At 39.2% G+C, this 21,518-nt stretch overlaps 1 protein-coding gene across 3 annotated transcripts in view; it reads left to right on the plus strand.

Annotated features, from left to right (window-relative positions):
* tns2a (tensin 2a) overlaps window positions 1–21,518 on the plus strand; it is a 126,819-nt gene that overhangs the window by 101,354 nt on the left and 3,947 nt on the right. For 2 of the 3 annotated variants that reach the window (XM_022677586.2, XM_022677588.2), the window contains exons 18-27: window positions 58–1,530; window positions 2,930–3,092; window positions 3,955–5,021; window positions 6,509–6,640; window positions 10,755–10,850; window positions 14,044–14,121; window positions 15,574–15,651; window positions 16,913–17,081; window positions 17,810–17,878; window positions 20,032–20,061. In XM_022677586.2, the coding sequence (XP_022533307.2) occupies window positions 58–1,530; window positions 2,930–3,092; window positions 3,955–5,021; window positions 6,509–6,640; window positions 10,755–10,850; window positions 14,044–14,121; window positions 15,574–15,651; window positions 16,913–17,081; window positions 17,810–17,878; window positions 20,032–20,061 (3,355 nt within the window). The remainder of the gene's footprint in view (window positions 1–57; window positions 1,531–2,929; window positions 3,093–3,954; window positions 5,022–6,508; window positions 6,641–10,754; window positions 10,851–14,043; window positions 14,122–15,573; window positions 15,652–16,912; window positions 17,082–17,809; window positions 17,879–20,031; window positions 20,062–21,518) is intronic. The other variant, XM_022677587.2, reaches the window with a different exon arrangement.

Raw genomic sequence — 21,518 nt, forward strand, 5'->3', positions numbered from 1 at the left:
CTCGTACTACCTTAATTTTTATTTTACATTTAAATTACTTTAAAATTCTTCTTTAAGATGTCGCACACACCCGAGGGCCTGTGGACGGCAGCCTGTATGCTCAGGTGAAGAAGCGTCGCGCAGCTGGCTCCTCTTCCCTCCCCACAACCAATGGCAGCCCAGGGCAGAGCTCTGACGAGAGGCCCAGTCAGCTCCTGTCGGTCAGCACTGACTCTGGCCACTCTTCGGTCTGCCCTGAGCGACTGGACGACCCGCCCCGACCTCCGCCGCCCACTCAGCAGGAGCGAGAGGAGCTGGATCGTCTGCTGGGAGGCATCGAGGGCGAGAGGGGCGTGAGTGATCGCGAGAGAGAGACGGCCATCTTGGATGACGGCGACTCCTTGCCTCCTGAGCGAACCGGATCTCTGCATTTAGCTCGTTCCTGTTCCTGTCGGGTGGGCTACCGATCGCAGCGCTGCACTGAGCCTGGCTGTGACCGCCTCCACCACTTGCCCAATGGATACTGCCTGGACCGGTCCACTGCTGCAACCAACGGTCACGCAACCAATCCTGCCACCATGCCGCCGCCAATGCTGGGGATGTGCCAGCACCATAGTGCCCACCCGCATCAATCTCTACCACCTCCAGACCTGCTGTGGGACCGGCAGCAAGGGCCTCAGCACTACCTGCACCGGACGTGCTCCGAGAGTGCCTCTAGGCACCTGTGTCCGTATCCGTCCCAAGACCTCGGCCCTCACCCTCACAGTCTCTCGACCGGCGGTCGACTGCTGTGCAGAGCAGACGAGTACATCCCTTATCCCCAGCCTCCCCACCACAACCATAACCACAGTCATCCTCACCACCCCAAACCGGCCGGCTCATACCACGACGTGATGCTGATGGACAGCTTGCCCCCTCCCGGCTGCCCGTGTCGTGACTGCTGCATAAGACGCGAAGAATTCCATACCTTACGGCTAGACCGAGGGGAGGGGCTTCACTGGGAGAGGGAGGAGCTTCCCCGAGAAGCCGGCTTAAGGCGTGGCAGGGAGTCTGACATTCCGCGAGGGGCAGAGCTGCACTGGGAGACGGGGTTAAGGCGAGGTCGAGAGGCATCCCTCCACTGGGACAGGGACAGAGAGGCGGAGCTTCAGTGGGAGAGGGAGCGAGAGGCGGAGTATTGGCACAGGAGAGCCACGGTGTCATCCTACGGTCCCCCAGGTCACGACGTGCCCGCCTTCGCCTTCGACCCGCTACCATCTGGCCACCCGGCGTACCCCGAGCCCTCCAGGTCGCACTCTCACGCCCACTTGGACATAAAATACAGCAGCAGCTCCAGCGGCTACCAGACGCCCCACCAAACCTGCCCCTGTTCCCCCTACCAGCCCTCGCCCTCAGAGAGCCGAGGATACGCCTCGGGATACCAGTCTGACTCCACCTCCCCTCTGCCATCAAACTACTCGTCCTGCTACAGCCCGGCACACCACGCCACCACCCAACCTGGCGGCCATACAGAGCCCCATCCACAGCACTACCCCTCCAGCACACACCCAGGTTAGACACAACTCCATACAAAAATTCATTTTAAGTCACTATTTGCACCAGGGTCAAGTAGCATTTCCAACACATGGAGGTTAATTTCACCCTTAAAAAACATAAACAAGTTCTATCAGATGTTTTAAATGTACTTTTTAGCATCTTAGGTGCAATTACACATTCTCACCAAAAACGTATAGACTGTATCTTTAAGTTAGATCACTCAAGACAAACTCAGCTAGGATGAGCTAAACTAGCTAATTCTTTTTTTATGTGCTGGCAAAATATAGCTACTAGGCTAACTCCCAAGGTTAAGCCCAGAATTCATACATTAATGTGGTAAGCAATGCCAAGCCTCTTTTATTCTGTAAACCTATTGGGTGCTCTAAACCTCTGGTACTTATATGTTAAAATAGCTATTGTAAACATGCAAGTGAGCAAAATAGATTATAGTTTAGAATTTGTTTTAAGAATGTAACAATATTGTCACTGTCATTCAAAATCCTTGTTTCAAATTTTTTATAGGGTACCACTTTAAATTAAGACTACCTTTATAAAGGGTTTATAAATGGTTTACAATTAGTTTATTAATGGTTACTAATTAGGTTGTAAATGCCTTAAAAATCATTAATAATCAGTTATAACACATACGTCGAAAGGGCAACAATATAGACGGCTGTGGGTTCACTATTTAACAAACAACAGGTCATTGTTGCCCTTTCTATGTATGTGTTAGAACTGATTATTAATGATTTTTAAGGCATTTACAATAAGTCAAATTGTGTCAAATTGTCATGATGAATGCACAAAAAGACATGACAAAACTTGGAAAAAAAGCTTTCTACAATGACTTCCATGTAAAGATTATTAGTAATGGTAGAACACACTGATACTTAGATATGGGTTCAAATAGCACACACTGCTACATACACCCGGGTGCACAGCTTGGACCTAAATTAAATCAGTCTACTGGAAATTAGACAATAGAAACTATACAGATGTTTAATGTAATTAATGTTAGTGTAAAATAAATTATTTTGTAAAAAATCTACACAATTTACACAAGTTCTCTCTTTTAGTCTCTTAGAGACTAAGAACACTATCATGTACTGAAGTCCTGTATCTCTCTAGTTGTTGTTGTTATTATGTAAAATTCATGATTAAATCAGCATGTTGGTCCATCATTTTGACCCCTAACTCAAAAGGTGTTAACAATTACAATTACAAAGTCTGTTTATAAATGCACAACAACTATGGTTGCACTGATCATAAAGTGTTGTAGTCAAATTCAGTCAGTGGCTTCCAATAAACCTAATCTTACTCTTAACTACTTTGGCAGGTTAAAAATGTCCTAAATGTTTGCTTTAAACTGTTGCTAAATCCATGTGTACATATTATGCTTCTCTGCATTTTTTAGATGGCCCCGGAGTTCCGGAGAACGTGGGTTGGCGGGACCATATTACCCATGGTTCTTTGAGACGACTGCATCGCGATGCCCATGGCGCATGTTCCACGCCCTCCGATATGTCTGGGCCTCCCACTCCAGTCCACACCAGTAGCCCTGTGTGCACACAAGAGAGGTAAGTGAACTTTTATCAATAAAGTACCAATGAAGTTAGTCCACTGGTTGGTTATCCACTGTTTCTAATCCAAAAGCACATTTTGCTCGCTCTAGAACACCAGACATTTTTAGGGATCAGCTGTTTAATCTGATCAAGAAACAACATTAATGAGAACAATACCCTTACATTTGATGTAAGTATCCTTGCCTACCAGGTAAATATATTACTGATTCACAAAAGATAAGAAATCTCTGTATAAATGACTGACTGAGATGGGAGTGGCTACTCGATTTATGCAGTACCATCACGCCCAAAAACATGATAATATCCTATCTTATAATCCACTGTTATTAATAAGGAAAATGTAGTTAATTAGCAGCTGTATTTTGCTAATGCATGCACGTAAGCTACAGGTTACGTTACAGATTGTCTTGCTTAAAGTGTTGCGACTCTGAAGCACTTTTTAAATTTACGTGTTTAGTGCCTCCTTGAGTGACTCCGCACTTCAGAAATCTTTCACAGTATTTGATGAAATATTCATCCACAAATCGGTTTGCAAGAGATTAATACAGGACTCTTATAATTAATACATCCTTACACCTTAAGTTCTCAGTGGTGTCTGTGCCTCAACGAACCACACAAGCATGTTGTCTCCTCTGATTGGTCAGAGCTGTTCAAAGAGATAGCAAAAAAATCACTGTGCTTTCAAGCGCAGCTTCCACACAGTTGAGTTGTGTTTAAGAGGGCATGGCAGTCATCCAGCCCTAATTAGTTTGCTAATTAACTGTTTAGTAGGATAAAGTGTGTTACAATACAGAAAAGACGTCAGGACCAGAATAGAAAGCCACTAATCTAACCTGACTGGTTCCATTGATTCCAGTCCTAACCTGAACGTCCAGGAGCAAGAGGCCCGATCTTCAGAGGTCAGCACTGAAAGCACCACCCCCCTCGCCCAGGAAAGACCGTACCCAGCTCCCCAACAGCCTCCCAAATCTGCTCAAGAACCTCAAGGACAGAGCGCACCCTCAGAACATCCTGCCTGCTGTGGATCGAATCCTCAGACACACTGCTCTCCTTCTCGGCAGCTCTCCATACACTCCGCCCCAGTCTCCCCAACAGCCAGCTCCCACCACCAGCAGATCCCTGCGAACTCCGTCCACTCTGCCCCGGCCTCCCCTACCAAAGGCAGCCACCAGCAGAGCACCACTCATCCTAGTGCTGCTCCAGCCCTTCCAGTTGAAGAAGCAAGTCCAGCAGCTCCAAAACCAGTCCAAACGGAGCAACAGACTCTTACCCAGGCAGCACCGTATTCCATGTCTCCAAATACTCCACAGTGTGTTCCCTCAATCCCATCTGAGTCTGTTCCACACCGTCTGCAAAACAACGGAGTGACACTGCCTCCTGAACCAGAGACCCCCAGACTGGCTTCCTCTGGACCTTCCTCTCCTCATCCTATGGGCAGCCAGGAGATCCCTTCCTCCCCTGAACCTCCAGTGCCCGGTTTTGCCACCCTGAGCAGAAAGCTGATGCTGGGCACAGAGCCCTCCCCTCCAGTAGGGCACATGCAGCCGTGTCCCAGCACAGACAGCAGTTCTGAAGGTCACTCTACGCCCACTTTCCCCGTTCCATCAGGATGCTATCCCTCCGGAGTCTCCCCAGGTGCCTACTCACCCAGCTCCATGACCCAGCCTCCTCTTCCAGAGAAACGCCGCCAGGGCACCCTGCCAGGCTCTCCCAATGGCAGATCGAGCACTCTGAGGGCTTCTATGAGTCACTCGCCGCCTGGCCAGCATCACGTTACTTTCTCTCCTTCAGTTGGAGAGGTGGCAGTGCCCGGTGAGCAGGGGGAGGGGCTCGCGCAGGGTGAGGCGGGAAACCAGGTCAGCGTCAAGTTCGTGCAGGACAGCTCCCGTTTCTGGTACAAGCCTGGAATATCCCGAGAGCAAGGTGAGTCTGAGAGAGTTATTGCTTTTGCTTTACTACATTGTTGTTGTTGTAAGGCAAATTCAAATAATTTTTTGTGCATTTGGGACTAATTGAAAAATCCAGTTTTAATTTAACTTTTAATCCAGTGCATCTTATGTGTGAATTTTACCAGGTTGTAAGGAGCAGTAAAGCCACTCCTCTAAAGTACAGCGTTATACAGGAGTTTCAGTAAAGTTTCTCCAGCACAGAGGCTGGAGCAGTATTAGCATTAGCTGCTAACTGCAGCGCTAACTCTTTTGCTGTTCAGAGGAGAGTATATCACACTGTAGCCCACGTGTTTACTGTCTTAAACAAGCTACGTTTGTTAGCTGATTGCATCCTGGCTTCCCGTAACAAGGTTTCTCAATGTGGCACTGTCGGGCGGCATTTAGGCTAAGCTCTGCTGCTAAACAATCTGTTGAAAATATTGGAAATCTAAGCTTACTGTAGGTGAACGAAACAGCTTTACACTTTACTCACCCAAATAAACAGTTTTCAGGAGAGAAATCTGTAAAGATTACTGTGCGACACCTTTGTTCCTTACTATTGTCGCTTAAAATACACCTAATAATAATCTGGTGCACCTTATGTATAAAAAAGACCAGAAATTAACCGTTTATTGATAGTGCGCCATAGTCTTAAAATACAGTACTTTTCCACATGCTTGCTGCACTAGAGAGAATGGAGAGGTCTCTAAATTCCCAAAAGCCTTAGGGAATGTCGCTTTAATCAAAACATCAGAGCCAAGGCAAAAAACAAAAGTCAAATTGGAAAACCAGAGATGAAAAAACAAATAAAAAACAGGTAAGGACAAAAATAAAAGTGGCAATACTTCGCAAGGCATAGTTTTATTTGTTTTAAATAGGCTTTTTAAAGACTAGAAAACGGGTAACAAGAAACAGATGAAAATAGTTCGAATTCCAGGGTTGATGAATGTGAAAGTGATCTGTGCTTGACTGACTCTGGGTTTCCCAAACAGGAATTAAGCTTAGTCTTGGACTACACAGCATTTCGAATGGAGAAATATAGAGTAGGACTAGGCTTAATCCCTGTCTGAGAAACCAACCCATACTCTTTCAACATCCACAGTCACTAACTGAGGGAAGATCAAGCTTTATAAAATCTATGGTAGTGCAGTAGTCTAGTTGTTTTTTTTTTTCCTTAGGGTTGCCATATCCTTGATTTTATCAACGAAAATGTATGGGGTGTTAAAAGTATTGCAATTGTTACCTGTTGTTGCATCCGTTATAGCAGTCACTGGTATTTGTGGTGGCTCGTATCAAAGCAAACATCCCAGTTTCCATGTTTTCCCTCCTCAACAGACTTTGTTTACTCTTCTTCTGCACACACACACACACACACACACACACACACATGGTAACTAAGTGATGTTCCAGCTGTGGCTTAAGAGCATCAATCTAAAACATGGAAGGTTGTCCATTATCCTGTCTGCTTTTCTCCCTCCACAGCCATCGTTGCCCTGAAGGAAAAAGAGCCCGGCGCATTCCTCATCCGGGACAGCAACTCCTTCCAGGGGGCTTACGGTCTGGCCCTCAAAGTGGCCACGCCTCCCCCCAATGCAAACAACCACAGCGGCAAAGGTACGCTACGTCTGGCTGCACAGCAGAGCAGGCATTTCATCTCCTCTGCTTAGTCTCTGTCTGCACAGGAAACCCTATAAAAAGAGCTGCACCTGAAGTGCTTTAGCAGAGCTCAACCACAGGCAGGGGTGAACATCTGCTGCTGTGAATTCTCTGATTAGTGTGAGAATTAAAGCCAGATGCCAGATGGGGTGCACACTGCCCGTCAAAATATATAAAAAAAATGATTTATTTATGTTTAAAACCTGTGAAACTGAAGGAATAAAAAAATAAAATAAACATCCATCGCCACCATTATGCTCTAAATAAACAAATTGATTACTAATAAACATCCAGATAAACATACAGTAACTGATACAAAGTGTGAATATGGCTGTACATTGGGAATGTGTGGGAATGTATTCACACATATATTTATACAGCTATCAGCATTCCCAAGCTGTGCCCTAAATCAGTTTAGCTAATTCCTAATCCTATGACTTTTGGCACCTACAGTGGCTTACTTTTGTCACAGTGGTGAACTTTTATAGTGGTGAACTTTTTTCACATTTTGTCACCCTACAACCACCACTTTAATGTGGTTTATTGAAGTGCTACCCTCCCAAAACCCATTTTTCTAAAACCCAAGTCATAATAACTATAAAGCTTTATTAAAATGTTAATGCTGAACTGTTTCAGCTGCATATGCAGCTCTGAAAAAAATAAGAGACCACTTAAGTTTCTAAAACAGTTTCTTTGATTTTGCTATTTATTGGTAGATATTTGAGTAAAATGAACATTGTTGTTTTATTCAATTAACTACAGACAACATTTCTCCCAAATTCCAAATAGAAATATTGTCGTTTAGAGCATTTATTTACAGAAAAGAGATGCAGAGCATTCAGACCTCAAATAATGCAAAGAAAACAAGTTTATATTCATAAAGTTGTAAGAGATCAGAAATCAATATTTGGTGGAATAACCCTGTTTTTTAATCACAGTTTTTTTACGCATCTTGGGATGTTCTCCTCCACCAGTTTTACACACTGCTTTTGGATAACTTCATGCCTGCACTTCTGGTGCAAAAATTCAAGCAGTGCAGTTTGGTTTGATGGCTTGTGATCATCCATCTTCCTCTTGATTATATTCCAAAGGTTTTAAATTAGGTAAAATCAAAGAATCATTTTATGAACTGTATATGCCCATTTTAAATAAATGTATTTTAGTACAATGTAAATATATTAAAGAAGCTTAGTTGGGACATTTCGAGAGCTCGAGTTCTCTTGAGTCTCTGCACGGATCACCTCTATATATTAGGCTACATATGTCTGCTCTGTTCTTGCTGTAATGTGACGTGATGCTGTGAGATGTACAGGTGTGATGATTTATGTACAAAACAATAGGGTGTCAGAATGGTGTATGTTTATACTTCTCATCCAATCACACTCAAATTTACTCTATTCAGAAGGAGAGATTTATCTGGATAGTATATTTATTGATTTTGAATGATGAGAAGCTTGAATAAAAAGAAGCTGAAATTAAATAGGATTAAAAAGTCTATTTTTAAATGGTAAGGAGTATAAATGTCAGTTAATTGTGTAAACATGAAAGAGGAGAAGTTCAAAACACTTACTCCAGTAAAGTATAAATAACCAAAACTTGGTTACTTGACACCTCTTGGTTTGAAGAATAGTTTTCCAAAAAGTCCAAAAGCCTCATAAGCATGAAAGCATCCAGAATCCATCTGCTGCAGATGGCTCTGGTGCTGCATGTGAGCGTTTGAATGAATGTGACGTTCTTGGAAGTGTGGGTTAGATCTAATCTGCTTGGATGCAGGAAATCCAGGTTCAGTCAGAGCAATGATGAATGGAGTTAATCAGCAGGGAGACTCGCACATACACACAGCCTGAGGGTGAAATCCGCTCTAAAACGCTAAACCCACACTTTCAGTGCCAAAGCCAATAGAGTGCCTTTTCATCCGGGGCGCCAGAAAGACCAATCATTTTTATATAAAGCAGAAAGGAAATTTGCAATAGCATACTGCTCATATATATACACTTTAGAGCTGTTTGTAAAAGATGTGAGGGGATTTGTCCTCATAGAAGGTATAAATAAATCTCCAAGTGGATGATTTCAGCTTGGCTAGCACCAACCAGTGGACATTTTTATTATAAATATGGATAAACACACACACACAGGTGGTCAGCTATACCAGCTAAATTGAATAGCTCATTCTAATGCCATCTGTTAAAGGGTGGGATTTATATGATATTATATTTATGTATATGTGAAGTGAACAGTCAATTCTTGTCTGTTTGGTATGTTGGAAGCAGGAAAAATGAGCAAAGGAAAGAATCAGATACACTTTAAAAGACAAATATTGATGTCAAGATGATTGGATCAGAATATATTCAGAATATCAGACAGGTCTTGAGGGGTGTTTCTGGTATGCAGTGATCAGTATCTACCAAAATAGCTCGAAGGAAGAACAACCGCTGCACCAGGAACTGTATTACTGATGGAAAAGTTCATATTTTGCTCTTGTACATTTATTTGTATTTAAACTATGGTACAATTTATTAGGTATAATAAGTATTAGGTATGCTGTGTATGACGAGTTAATGAAACTAGCCAAGGTAGCCCTTCACAGTTGAAACAAGGCTATATATAAAAATAATCATCACTCACAAAAAGTTTGTACTCCCCTTTTTGACATCTTTTTCACTTTTAGACTCTGTCAGTCGTTGGATATATTATAATGAATGGACCCATAAAAATGCCATAAACTAAAGAACACTTCGTTTGGAATGTCTATTATAGATGCCTTATAGATGCTTAACTAACATTTTTTAAATAACATTTAACTAAATATTTATTAAATTCCACAGGTGGTAAAAGTACTAAAAAATTGTAATTAAACAAAAGTATCTTTACTTTGCTAAAATTCTACTCAAGTAAAAGTAAAAAAGTTCTCAATTTAAAATGTACTTTAAGTAAAAGTTACATAGTTACTTTTAATTATTTGATGTAAAAAAGTACAACAAATCATACATTAATTATTATTAATTAATATATATAAATTATTATTCCACGTAATAATTTGGACCTTTCAGGCAGTATTTGTTCAGACCACCCCATAAAACATTTTCAAGAACAAGTGGCATAGGTTTCTATGATCCATTTTTCTTTCTTTACTGTTAAAAGGTTATGGTCATATAGGTGACTATAAACCGTATTTTTATAGTTTTACAGTTCATTATTATTTTTTTTAACTTGCCATTGCTTTGCTTTAACTGCTATTTACATGTTTTTTTTTTAACATTCAAGCAGATTGTTTAATGTTTTCAATAAAAACTTAAGGAATTATCATGGAAAACATTAAAAAGAAATGTTGGTCTGCGCACGCGCAGTGGCGTAAAGAAGCACAAATCGATGGGTAGCATAACTTGACAGAACACCGGTTCTGAGTCATTTCTTTCACCACCACGACTTTAAGAAAGGTAAACTCAGTTTGTGAATGCAGGTTAAGCACGTAAGGTAGCTCAGCTATGTTAAGTTGTTAGCTATCCGGTGGGGCAGGCACATTTTGCATCGCCTCGTATTGCCTCGTTATTCTACGCGCAAGCGTCCGTGTGCCGGCGCATCCGCTGCAATTTTTTTTAGTTCATACAATTTTTTTTTTCCAGCAATTTATTTTTTACTCCATAACGGGGAGTTTTCCAGTGTAGCGAAGTAAATTACTTGTGTCAAAATGTACTTGAGTAAAGTTACCTATTTAAAAAATGTATTTAAAAATTACAAATTACTCAAAAAATCTACTCAATTACAGAAACGTGAGTAAATGTAATTTGTTACTTTCCACCTCTGTTAAATTCATCTCAACTCTTAGTTGAATGTAAATGATTCTTCATAGGACCTAACCCTACACCCATGTAACCCTAAGCCCAACCTTAACCATGAATCAATCCTAAAACCTAAGCCTGGTTCGAATCCTGGTCATGCAGCTTGCCATCAGCTGCTGGAGCCCAGAGAGAGCACAACTGGCCTTGCTCTTTCTGGGTGACTAGACGGCACTCTTTCACTCATCTCTCCAAAGGTTGATACATGCATGACATTGTCTTGTCTTCTCTTGCAGGTGGAGACCCTCAGGAGCAGCTGGTCAGACATTTCTTGATCGAGACCGGCCCACGAGGAGTGAAGATCAAAGGCTGCCAGAATGAACCCCACTTTGGTAAGTGTCTTAACCAACTTAAAAACTTAAAAAGTCTAAGTCTGTATGACTAGCAGTTCTTATTTTCTTGTGAGAAAAGTGTTTTAAAAAGGAAGGACCATTTATATTTTCTTTATTAAATAATTTTGTACAATATCTCCATAGGGCTTTATTCTCTTTTTACCCTTACCCTTTATATCTGACCACCCTGAAAAAAGTGGTAGCTCTCCTTAATAGAAGTGCAAATCAATTTTACCAATTGTAAAATAATAAAAATATTATTTTCCATAGTATTAAAGATCAAAAGTAAAATATAACTCTCTTGCTTTATCCATCCGCTGTATAACTGTATAATCTTTCTGTGCCATTCTTGTGAATTTAGTTAACACTTATAGGTAGACCAGCAAGTATGCCATTCATTTACTTTGGTCTAAAAAAAATTCTCCAATCATTTCATTCCATCCAAATGTCAGAGCATTTCATCCAATTCCTATTTTTTTTTTACAATTTGTCCCCAATTTATAAGGCCAATCACCCAACCCACTTGTTAGGACTCCTATTACTAGTAATGCCCCAACACACCAGGAGGGTGAAGGCTAGCACATGCCTCCTCCGATACACAGCGTGTTTGGAGGAAAGCGCAGCGACTTGGTGACCAGTAATCTCCCGATCATATTGGCAGCACTTAGCCCTCTGGACCAGTTTTAACTGACATTTAATTTACAAAAAGAAACACAAAATTATCAAATACTAATAAAATTTTCAGAATTTTCAGAAATGCACACATCAGAAACACACATCTCAGTTTTGATCAGCAAGTCATAATCTGGTTCTAGTTCTATTAATGCCATCTTCTGTACTGCAAGTTCTACAATATAAACACTTCTAGCAATAATTCCAGGAACAGAACACTGAGCATATCTAAATGAACATGCACTCAGCCGTGTTCACACAGCATATGGAGGTAGAATTCATGGCCAGATGTGAGAGAGTTGGCACTAGCTTATGAAATCTGAGCTGGGGATCTGCCTGTGTGATGCATGCAAGGTATTTCCACAGCAGAGCCCTAAGCGACTCGACTGAGTGATCAAAATCAGACTCAAACACTGAGGAGTCTGAATATAATGACCACCCACTTAAAGAATTACTGAGAGTGTCCCGTAATGATGACACTGTCATTGTCTCAGATATGTGTAGGATGTTCATTGAAACTGAAAGACCTGTCATTTTAGTGTGGGAGGTTTCATGGCTAAACTGGAGCAGCCTGGTGGTCAATCTTCATTAACTGCACATTATTGCACCAGTAAGAACAGAGTGTGAAGGTTAGCAGGGTAAGAGCACAGTTCTGCTCAAAATATTGCAATGCACACAACATTATGCGTGACATACCAGAGTTCAAAAGAGGACAAATTGTTGGTGCACGTCTTGCTGGCGCACCTGTGACCAAGACAGCAAGCCTTTGTGATGCATCAAGAGCCACGGTATCCAGGGTAATGTCAGCATACCACCAAGAAGGACCAACCACATCCAACAGGATTAACTGTGGACGCAAGAGGAAGCTGTCTGAAAGGGATGTTCGGGTGTTAACCCGGATTGTATCCAAAAAACATAAAACCACGGCTGCCCAAATCACGACAGAATTCAATGTGCACCTCAACTCTCCTGTTTCCACCAGAACTGTCCGTCGGGACAATAAATGATTGTGGTGTCATAACAGTTGATCTGATTTGAGAAACAAATTGATTTGCCTGCAGTCTGAACAGAGTGCTTGTCTCTTGAAGTGATCAGGTGTAAACAGGGTCTTTCACAAAGGCCCAGATGGAAAGTTTGTAAGCTGTTCTACTTAAAATGACTCATAAAAGTCCTGTTTTCTTTTACAACACGTGGATGTCTACATACATATGCATCCTGTATCTGTAGGATGCGCTTTAACAAGTCGTAACAAGTCTGACCATATCTGACATCTTGAGACTTATGAGCCCAGCCTATATCAAAGCCAAGACAGCTGTTGGAAGGGCAATGGTATAACGATGAGCAGGGCAGAGCTGTGCACTAATCATGATCTACTACATCCTATTTAAACTAACGTGGAGTAATTAAGCAGTTACTTAAGTTCCGTATTTTCTGCACTATAAGGCAGTGCGATTTATAATCCAGTGCATCTTATGTATGAATTTTACTCGTCAGGTTGGAAGGAGCAGTTAAGTAACTAAATTACAGAGTTATAAAGTAGTTTCAGTTTAGTTTCTCCAGCACCGAGGCTTGAGCACCATTAGCATTAACCGTAGCTCTTTCGCCATTCAGAGGTGAGTATTATCGGCCTGTAGCCTACTGCTAACCCGTGCTCACCCAAATAAACAGTTTTCAGGAGAGAAATCTGTGTACATTAACATCCAGCACAGTCAAACATCATTTGACTTCAATAGGAAGTGTTTTTTTTTTTGGTTTTTTTTAAGAATTACAGTTTTGTTTACTTAGCTTAGCTTTACTTAACTTCGTTTAAGCCAGCAACGAGACCTCCTGATTAAAAGAGAAACATGCCGACACCCCTGTTCCTTACTAGTGTTGCATAATGCACCTTATAATTCAGTGCGTCTTATAGTGCAAAAAAAAAAAGTACGTCAAATTGCAGTGCAAGTCTTAAGCCCTATGGGGACGGTATTATTTTCTCAGGGAGGGGTAACTTTCTCTTTTATGAGGGGTCCTCTTTGATTTTATTCCCATCCCGAACGACCATGTATGCGTTTTTTTTTTATCAGACGTCCTTTGAATTACCTACTGTTTTTCACTGAACTCAGAAACTGAGAAACTAATCCCATCCAGATTGGCCTTTAGAGAGTTTAGAGCGCCTATGTTTCAATAAAAATATTGATATTTGATGCCACGTATCAATAATGTATCGCAAATAAAAACGATACGATGAATCGCAATATTAATATTTTGTGCTTAGCATGTTTTTATATCTCATACTGTATGATGTTTAGCACTTAAGCATCCGTATTATAAGTGATTAAACATGTTAAATGTCAGAATGTAGTAGAATAAAAAAAAAAAAACTCCCTATCAAATGTGAACAAGGCTGTTTTTTTTTTTTTTCGTGTTTTTGATGCACACAAGGGTCTCTGCTGCACTGCAAGCCTGGCAGATCCATGCAGGCTTACGTTGGCATGAAAAGGGAAGTTAATTGTGTGTCTGTGTGTGTTCTTGCTGATAGGGAGCCTGTCTGCTCTGGTGTATCAGCATTCCATCACTCCAATCTCCCTGCCCTGTGCACTCCGCCTCCCAGACAAAGGTAAACAATCAGCACAGACATTAAAGTGAGAGTACAGAGAAAAATACATGTTATTTTGCAATTACATCAAATTTTACATTCATTTTACAACCCACTAAATTGAGTAGGTAGGGAATGTTAAGCATCTGGATTTTGCTTGTTTAGTTTCACACTGGAGCTACGAGGCTAATGTAGCTGACAAGTAATGGAAGATGAAATGTATCTGGCTAATATATCAGATTGAATTGCGTCTTATCAGCAGTTTAGTTCAAATAAAAGGAGTATATCATCGCTGTCCTATGAAAAACACTTATCTCCAAAACAACAACTTTACAGGAGAGAGAAAAAAACTTGTTAACTTTCAATGGAAGTCAATGTAAAAAAGAGTTTATTTCAGGTCATTTTGAAGAGTTTCTATTGGTCCGTTCATCAAGAAATTTTGGCACAGTGTAAGGGACAGTTTGTCTGTTCAAAGTAATGTAGTAAACTAAAAATTGACAAAAATGGAGATAAGTGTTTTTCATAGGACAGATATAGGACGATATTTGATAGCTGGGTCAGATCGAGACCAGATCACGTTTTTTTACCACAAGTGAAGCTCCAGAGTTAGTTTGGGACCGGACTGAGACCACCTCCTCTAGCTGGTCTTGGTTGTTTTGATCCCCATCCCAGTGCAATTACTGATAATTCACTGAATTAACCCTTGTGTGGTGTTCATATTTTTGTTACTCGTTTACTTTGTTACGTGTATTTAATTCAGCAAAATTAAGCAATTTTACATTAAAATGCTTTACACATACTTGCTTCACCTAAATTGCAAGCAATATAAACAGCTTACATGGTTAATATTTGCCCTTTACCTTTCTTATGTTACATTTCTTTTAAAAAGTACCACTCTTTTTTTATTAGTTTTTTAATAAAATGTAAAAGAAAATGAATTAATCTCAAAATATGAGTAGAAATTTTTTTTAGTTTCAAATTTACAAATGAAGCAATGTTTATTAGCCCTTGGCCAAACATACTGTATGTAATATAAATGTGTGTGTGTGATATAATTTTTGTACCATTTGATGAAAAATGACAACGGGTCCCACAGACCCGAACACCACACAAGGGTTAAGCTCATTTTAAATTATAAAGTTATACCAGGATGTTTAGTCTGTATGTATGTTATAAATCGACTATCGGCCCAGAATGCCCACATCCTACATTTAACATGGATTGATAATGCTGGAAACTTGAGACTAGCTCTACATGCATTATTGAGCTTCTAAATTGTAGAAACCCCCATGATATTATGGAGCAAACCTCACAGTACACTTAAACGCTGAAAAAATGTACAGCTGTGTGTGCAGTGTTTCAGTAGGTGCTGCAGATGTTCTTCAGTCTGTAAAGGGACTGAATGTGCAGAGCTGGTGTTAGTGGGGTAATGATATAACCAGGCTGTTCTCTGTGTTTTCATGTCTTCTGCAGACCCTACAGGAGAAATGCAGGAAGTGCAGGTTGCCAGCAACATGAGCACTGCAGCAGACCTACTCAAACAGGGAGCAGGTCAGCACCACGTTCCTCACTTTTACTACATCCTCTACCCACTCAACTTTCTCTTCTTCCTACATCAGTCTTTTTTTGACCTGTTCTCTTTTTGTGCACTTGTTTTTATTATTTTATTATAATAAGTAATATATTACTTATTTTCCTTGCAACGGTTTGGGCACCCCGTTTAAATTACAATTTACATCTGTTCATATTATGTGACTAGAGTCTGAATTGTATCCCAGTAAGATTTTAGGCATTTACAGTTGGTAATTAGTAACCAAATATGCAAATTTGTTTGTTTTGTAGCAAAACTTTATTCTCGTAATAAAATGACTTTAATATCATAATATTATGACTTTAATCTTGTAATATTACGACTTTAATCTCATAATATTATGATGTTAATCTTGTAATATTATGACTTTAATCCGGTAATATTACAACCTTAATCTTGTAATATTAGGATGTTAATCTTGTTATATTATGACTTTAAACTTGTAATATCACAACTTTAATTTCATAATATTACCACCTTAATCTTGTAATATTACAACTTTAAGATCATAATATTATGACTTTAATCTCATAATATTCCAACTTTAATTTCTTTATATTACGATGTTACTCTTGTAAAATTACGACTTTTATCTCATATTACGACTTAAATCTCTTTATGTTACGATGTTACTCTTGTAATATTACGATGTTAATCTTGTAATATTACGACTTTAATCTCATAATATTACAACTTTAATCTCATAATATCACGACTTAAACTCGTAATATTACGATGTTAACCTTGTAATATTAAGACTTTAATCTTGTAATATTATAACTTTATTCTCGTAATATTGCAACTTTAGTCTTGTAATATTATGACTTTATTTTCATAGTATTGCAACATTAATCTTGTAATAATACAACATTAATCTTGTAATATTTTGAATTTATTCTCGTAATATTAGAACTTTAATCTTGTAATATTACAACATTAATCTCATTATGTGACAACATTATTATTATCATTATTAGATTGGTATCACTGTATTGTCTTTTGTTTGTTTTTATTCTTAATTTTTTTCCTTTTTTTGTACTTATAAATATTTTTTTCCTGTATCATATCCGAATTGGTTGTTTTAGTTTTTGGCACTATTCTCTTTGTTCTCTTTTGTTGAACTTTTCTGTTTGTAATGCCTTTTTTCTTAATTATCTTTTTCTTCTCTGTTGTCTTCCTTTTTTTAATTTCCTCCTCTTCCCTCGCTCTCTCTCTCCTCAGCGTGTAATGTGCTGTACCTGAACTCAGTGGAGACGGAGTCTCTGACCGGACCGCAGGCTATAGCTAAAGCTGTGGGAGCCACTGTGGTCCGCAGCCCCCGACCCTCAGCTACTGTCGTCCACTTCAAAGTGTCTGCACAGGGCATCACACTGACCGACAGCCAGCGCAGGTAACACTGAATACTGTGCTGCTGCTCCACCGGGCTGCTTTTCTCTGGACATTACACATATTTTCCCATTATAAACTTAATTTGTTACCTCACTATACAGCTCTGGAAAAAAATAACCACTTCAGTTTCTGAAGCAGTTTCTCTGATTTTGCTATTTATAGGTATATGTTTGAGTAAAATGAACATTGTTGTTTTATTCTATAAACTACGGACAACATTTCTCCCAAATAAAAATGTTGTCATTTAGAGCATTTATTTGAAGAAAATGAGTAATGGCTGAAATAACAAAATAGATGCAGAGCTTCTTTTTTTGCAGACCTCAAATAATGCAAAAGAAAAGAGGTTAATATTAATAAAGTTTTAAGAATTCAGAAATCAATATTGGTGGAGTAACCCTGGTTTTAATCACAGTTTTCATGCATCTTGGCATGTTCTCCTCCACCAGTCTTACACACTGCTTTTGGATAACTTTGACACACCTGGTGCAAAAATCCAAGCAGTTCAGTTTGGTTTGATGGCTTGTGATCATCCATCTTCCTCTTGATTATATTCCAGAGGTTTTCAATTTGGTAAAATCAAAGAAACTCATCATTTGTAAGCTGTGTTGTATTGTACCTTGCTTCTAAACCGTATATTTTGTTTGACTTTTTGGATAAATATTAGTTTTTATTGGTTTTTATAAATAATCAGCATAGTTTAACATACTGGAGTGGTTTGTGTTTTTGCAGGGTGTTCTTCAGAAGGCACTACCCCATTAACAGTGTGACATTCAGCAGTCTGGACCCGCAGGACAGAAGGTGGGGTTCTGCTGAACACTGTTCTCACACACTGCTGACTGCTGGACACAAGGAACATTAGCTTAGCTTCATCACATTTTTGTTAGCGGTGTTACTGTAGGAGGTAGTAACTGTGAACGACTTCACTGAGATCCTCCATGATGCTACATCATTTATCTGCTTGTTTGTTTCCTTTCTTCTCTTCATTCGTTTATTCAGATGTCATGCTTTTGATTGGATGATTGGCTGTAGCTAGTGCTTGTGTCTGAAAAGAGACATTTGTGAATTTGTTGTATTTTTTTTTTATTGCTTGAGACTCACACCAGTGATTTTATAACTTCATTAGACAATAATCAAGTTTCTTACAGAATGATGATGCATGAATCTGCAGGCTGCTCCTTGTTTGTGTGTGTATGTGTATGTGTGTGTGTTGGTGTGTATGTGTGTGTTTGTGTTTTTCTTTTCTCCACAGAAGAAAAATCATAGGTTAAAAGCTTAAAGGAGATCAACTTTTCAAAAAACACAATGTAGTTTATCGTATAAAAACAGTATCAAAATCATTGTAGTACTCCATCCTCAGGCCACTGCATACTGCACTATGTAACTCTGGAGAAGCAGGCAGGACAACACTTGTAAGAACCGTGTAGTTTATTCGTAGAAAGTTCTATAAATTACTCACTATTAGGGGTGTGCCATATCGTATCGTACGCAATAATATCATCAACATTTTTGAATATCGTGAAAGATATTATACCCTGAAATATCGTGCCATATCACCAACCCCTAATTATCACATCAGGGTTCTACTTTTTTTTTTTTTTTTACCGTTTTTATCAAAAGAAAAATTCACGCTGTTCTCATTTCCCATTATATATCCTATTATATGTCTACTAATTATTTTACTTTAATCCTGGATATATGGAGATATCTGGAGTGCATTATTATTAGTATCATGACATTCTGGACATTGACTTCTGTTATAAATCTGATAAAATTCTTTTATTTTTTAATATATCAGTTAGGGGTGTATCATATCGAATGCAGTAAAAAAAAAAGATTTTCATTTTGTTGCAGTAGTGCATTTTTTAAATATTTTTTTGTAATTCAGTGTTTTATCATATCGCCAAGAGTATCGTTATTGCGACATGAAGTATTGTGATAATATTTTAGGGCCATATCGCCCACCCCTACTCACTTTACCACATTAGACCACATGCTTATTTCACTTTTAGTGACTGTTCTCTATCTCTTAGATTGTCCAGAAATGCTTGTAAAAAATGTGGCCTGTAGTACTGGCTCAAAATACAAATTACACACAGTTTCTGACTGTAGGAGGAGCCCAGACACAAGAAATGTCATGTAGCTTGCCATCAGCTACCAGAGCCCTGAGAGAGCACAATTGGCCTTTCTGGGAGGGTTGATGGCGCTCTCTCCCCACATCACTCCAAAGGGTGATGTCCGAAGCACAGGGCATCTGTGAGCTGATGTATCAGAACCGAGTCACTGAGCTTTCTTCTGAGTGCGCTGTGATGCTGCTCGGCAATGCTGCATCAGCAGCAGTATAAAAAGAGGTGGCGGCTGACTTCACATGTGTCGGAGGACACACTTCACCCTCCTGGTGTGTTGGGACATCACTAGTGATAGGGGGAGTCCTAATGAGTGGGTTGGGTAATTGGCTGTGTAAATTGGGGAGAAAATGGGAAAACAATTACGAAATAAAATTATTTTAAAAATCTAAAAATGTAAGACAATATAAGACAACTATGAAGTAGAGTATGAGTGTAGTGTAGAAATAAATTCAAAGCTCTTGTGATTTTTTTTTTATACAGAGAAAAGCATCCAAAATTATGCGTATACTACTTTTTATTCCAATATTTTGGCCAGTATTAGAAGTGATACTTGTACTGAGTATCCCATTAGCATGCCTTACTGTGACGTGATGAAGCAAACCTCAAAGTAACACATTTATACACATTGATCCAATGTTGATATAGCTGTTTAATTCCACACTTCTAAAACAAAGTCCCAAAGAGAGTATGTGAGCGTTTGAGTGAGAGAGCATGTTTATGTACTTGCCTGCAGCTCTGTGTGTGTGTGTGTGTGTGTGTGTGTGTGTGTGTGTTTGAGAGAGTCTGTTTCTGAGTCTTTGTCTCTGTCTCCCTCTATTGCCGTAGGTGGACTAATTCAGACAACACAACATCTAAGTAAGTGCTCAGTGTGTGTGTTTCTGTGTTTGCTGCTGTATGTGTGTGTGTGTATGTGTGTTATGTCAGTGTTGAGTATTTGATGATGAGCCGGTTATGTGTTTGCGCTTGGCTTCTTATTCTTTGATTTCATTCTTTGATTTTGCCGTGCTTTCCTTTCATTTTCAATTAACACGCCAGCCCAGGTTTGCTCCACTCAGACCCCTCTGATATTTATCTTACTGTTCTTTTCATTAATAGTTTTAAAATTACTGTTATACTTCTATATACAGCTCTGGAAAAAAAATAAGAGACCACTTAAAATTGATGAGTTTCTTTGATTTTACCAAATTAAAAACCTCTGGAATATAATCAAGAGGAAGATGGATGAACACAAGCCATCAAACCAAGCTGAACTGCTTGAATTGTTGCACCAGGAGCGACATAAAGTTGTCCAAAAGCAGTGTGTAAGACTGTTGAAGGAGAACATGTCAAGATGCATGAAAACTGTGATTATAAACCAGGGTTTTTCCACCAAATATTGATTTCTGAACTCTTATAATTTGTTGTTTTCTTTGCATTATTTAAGGGTCTGATAGCTCTGCATATTTTTGTTATTTCAGCCATTTTTCATTTTCTGCAAATAAATGCTATAAATTACAATATTTTTATCTTGAAATTTGGGTGAAATTTTGTCTGTAGTTTATAGAATAAAACAACAATGTTAATTTTACTCAAACATAAACCTGTAAATAGCAAAATCAGAGTAACTGATTCAGAATCTGAAGTTGTCTCTTAATTTTTTCTCAGAGCTGTATATGTGTTACTCAAAGGTGTGGAAATAACATTGTTAAGTAATTCATAATTAAATAATATTTTATGGCTTTTGTAACAAACTTTGTTGTAAAACAAAAAAAAAACGCTTCTGTTTATTTACACTAAGCTTAGATTTCCAATATTTCGTCTAAGGGTGAGTTTTCAGTGAAGTTTCTCCAGCACTAAGGCTGGGTGCAGCAGCATTAGCATTAGCATTAGCCGCTAACCAGTAACTGCTTATAATGCTGCACTTCAGGTTGTAAGGAGCTGTAATTCAACCTGACTGGTAGAATTCATACATAAGGTGTGCCAGATTATAAGACACACTGTTGATTTTTGGAAAAATTAAAGGAAAATTTTAAGTGCACCTTATAGTCTGAAAAATACGGTAAGTATATTAATCACAGCCTCCTCCACTTTTATTGACACTGAACTGCCCTCTAGTGGATGTACTGCCTAACACCCATGCCTACGTAGGGGTACAAAATAAAAGGAAGCATAGAAGTACAAAATGTGTGCATCTAAATTTCAATACATGAAAGAGAGTATAAATGAGCCTTTAGAAAATCCAAAACACATGTAATTTAACCAGGAGTGTCCAAACTTTTGCACAAGACCCCTCACAATAATCTACATCGGGTAGCACTGCCTCTTTTTCCATC

The sequence above is a fragment of the Astyanax mexicanus genome, chromosome 13, assembly GCF_023375975.1.
Source record: "Astyanax mexicanus isolate ESR-SI-001 chromosome 13, AstMex3_surface, whole genome shotgun sequence".
NCBI classification, from domain to species: domain Eukaryota; kingdom Metazoa; phylum Chordata; class Actinopteri; order Characiformes; family Acestrorhamphidae; genus Astyanax; species Astyanax mexicanus.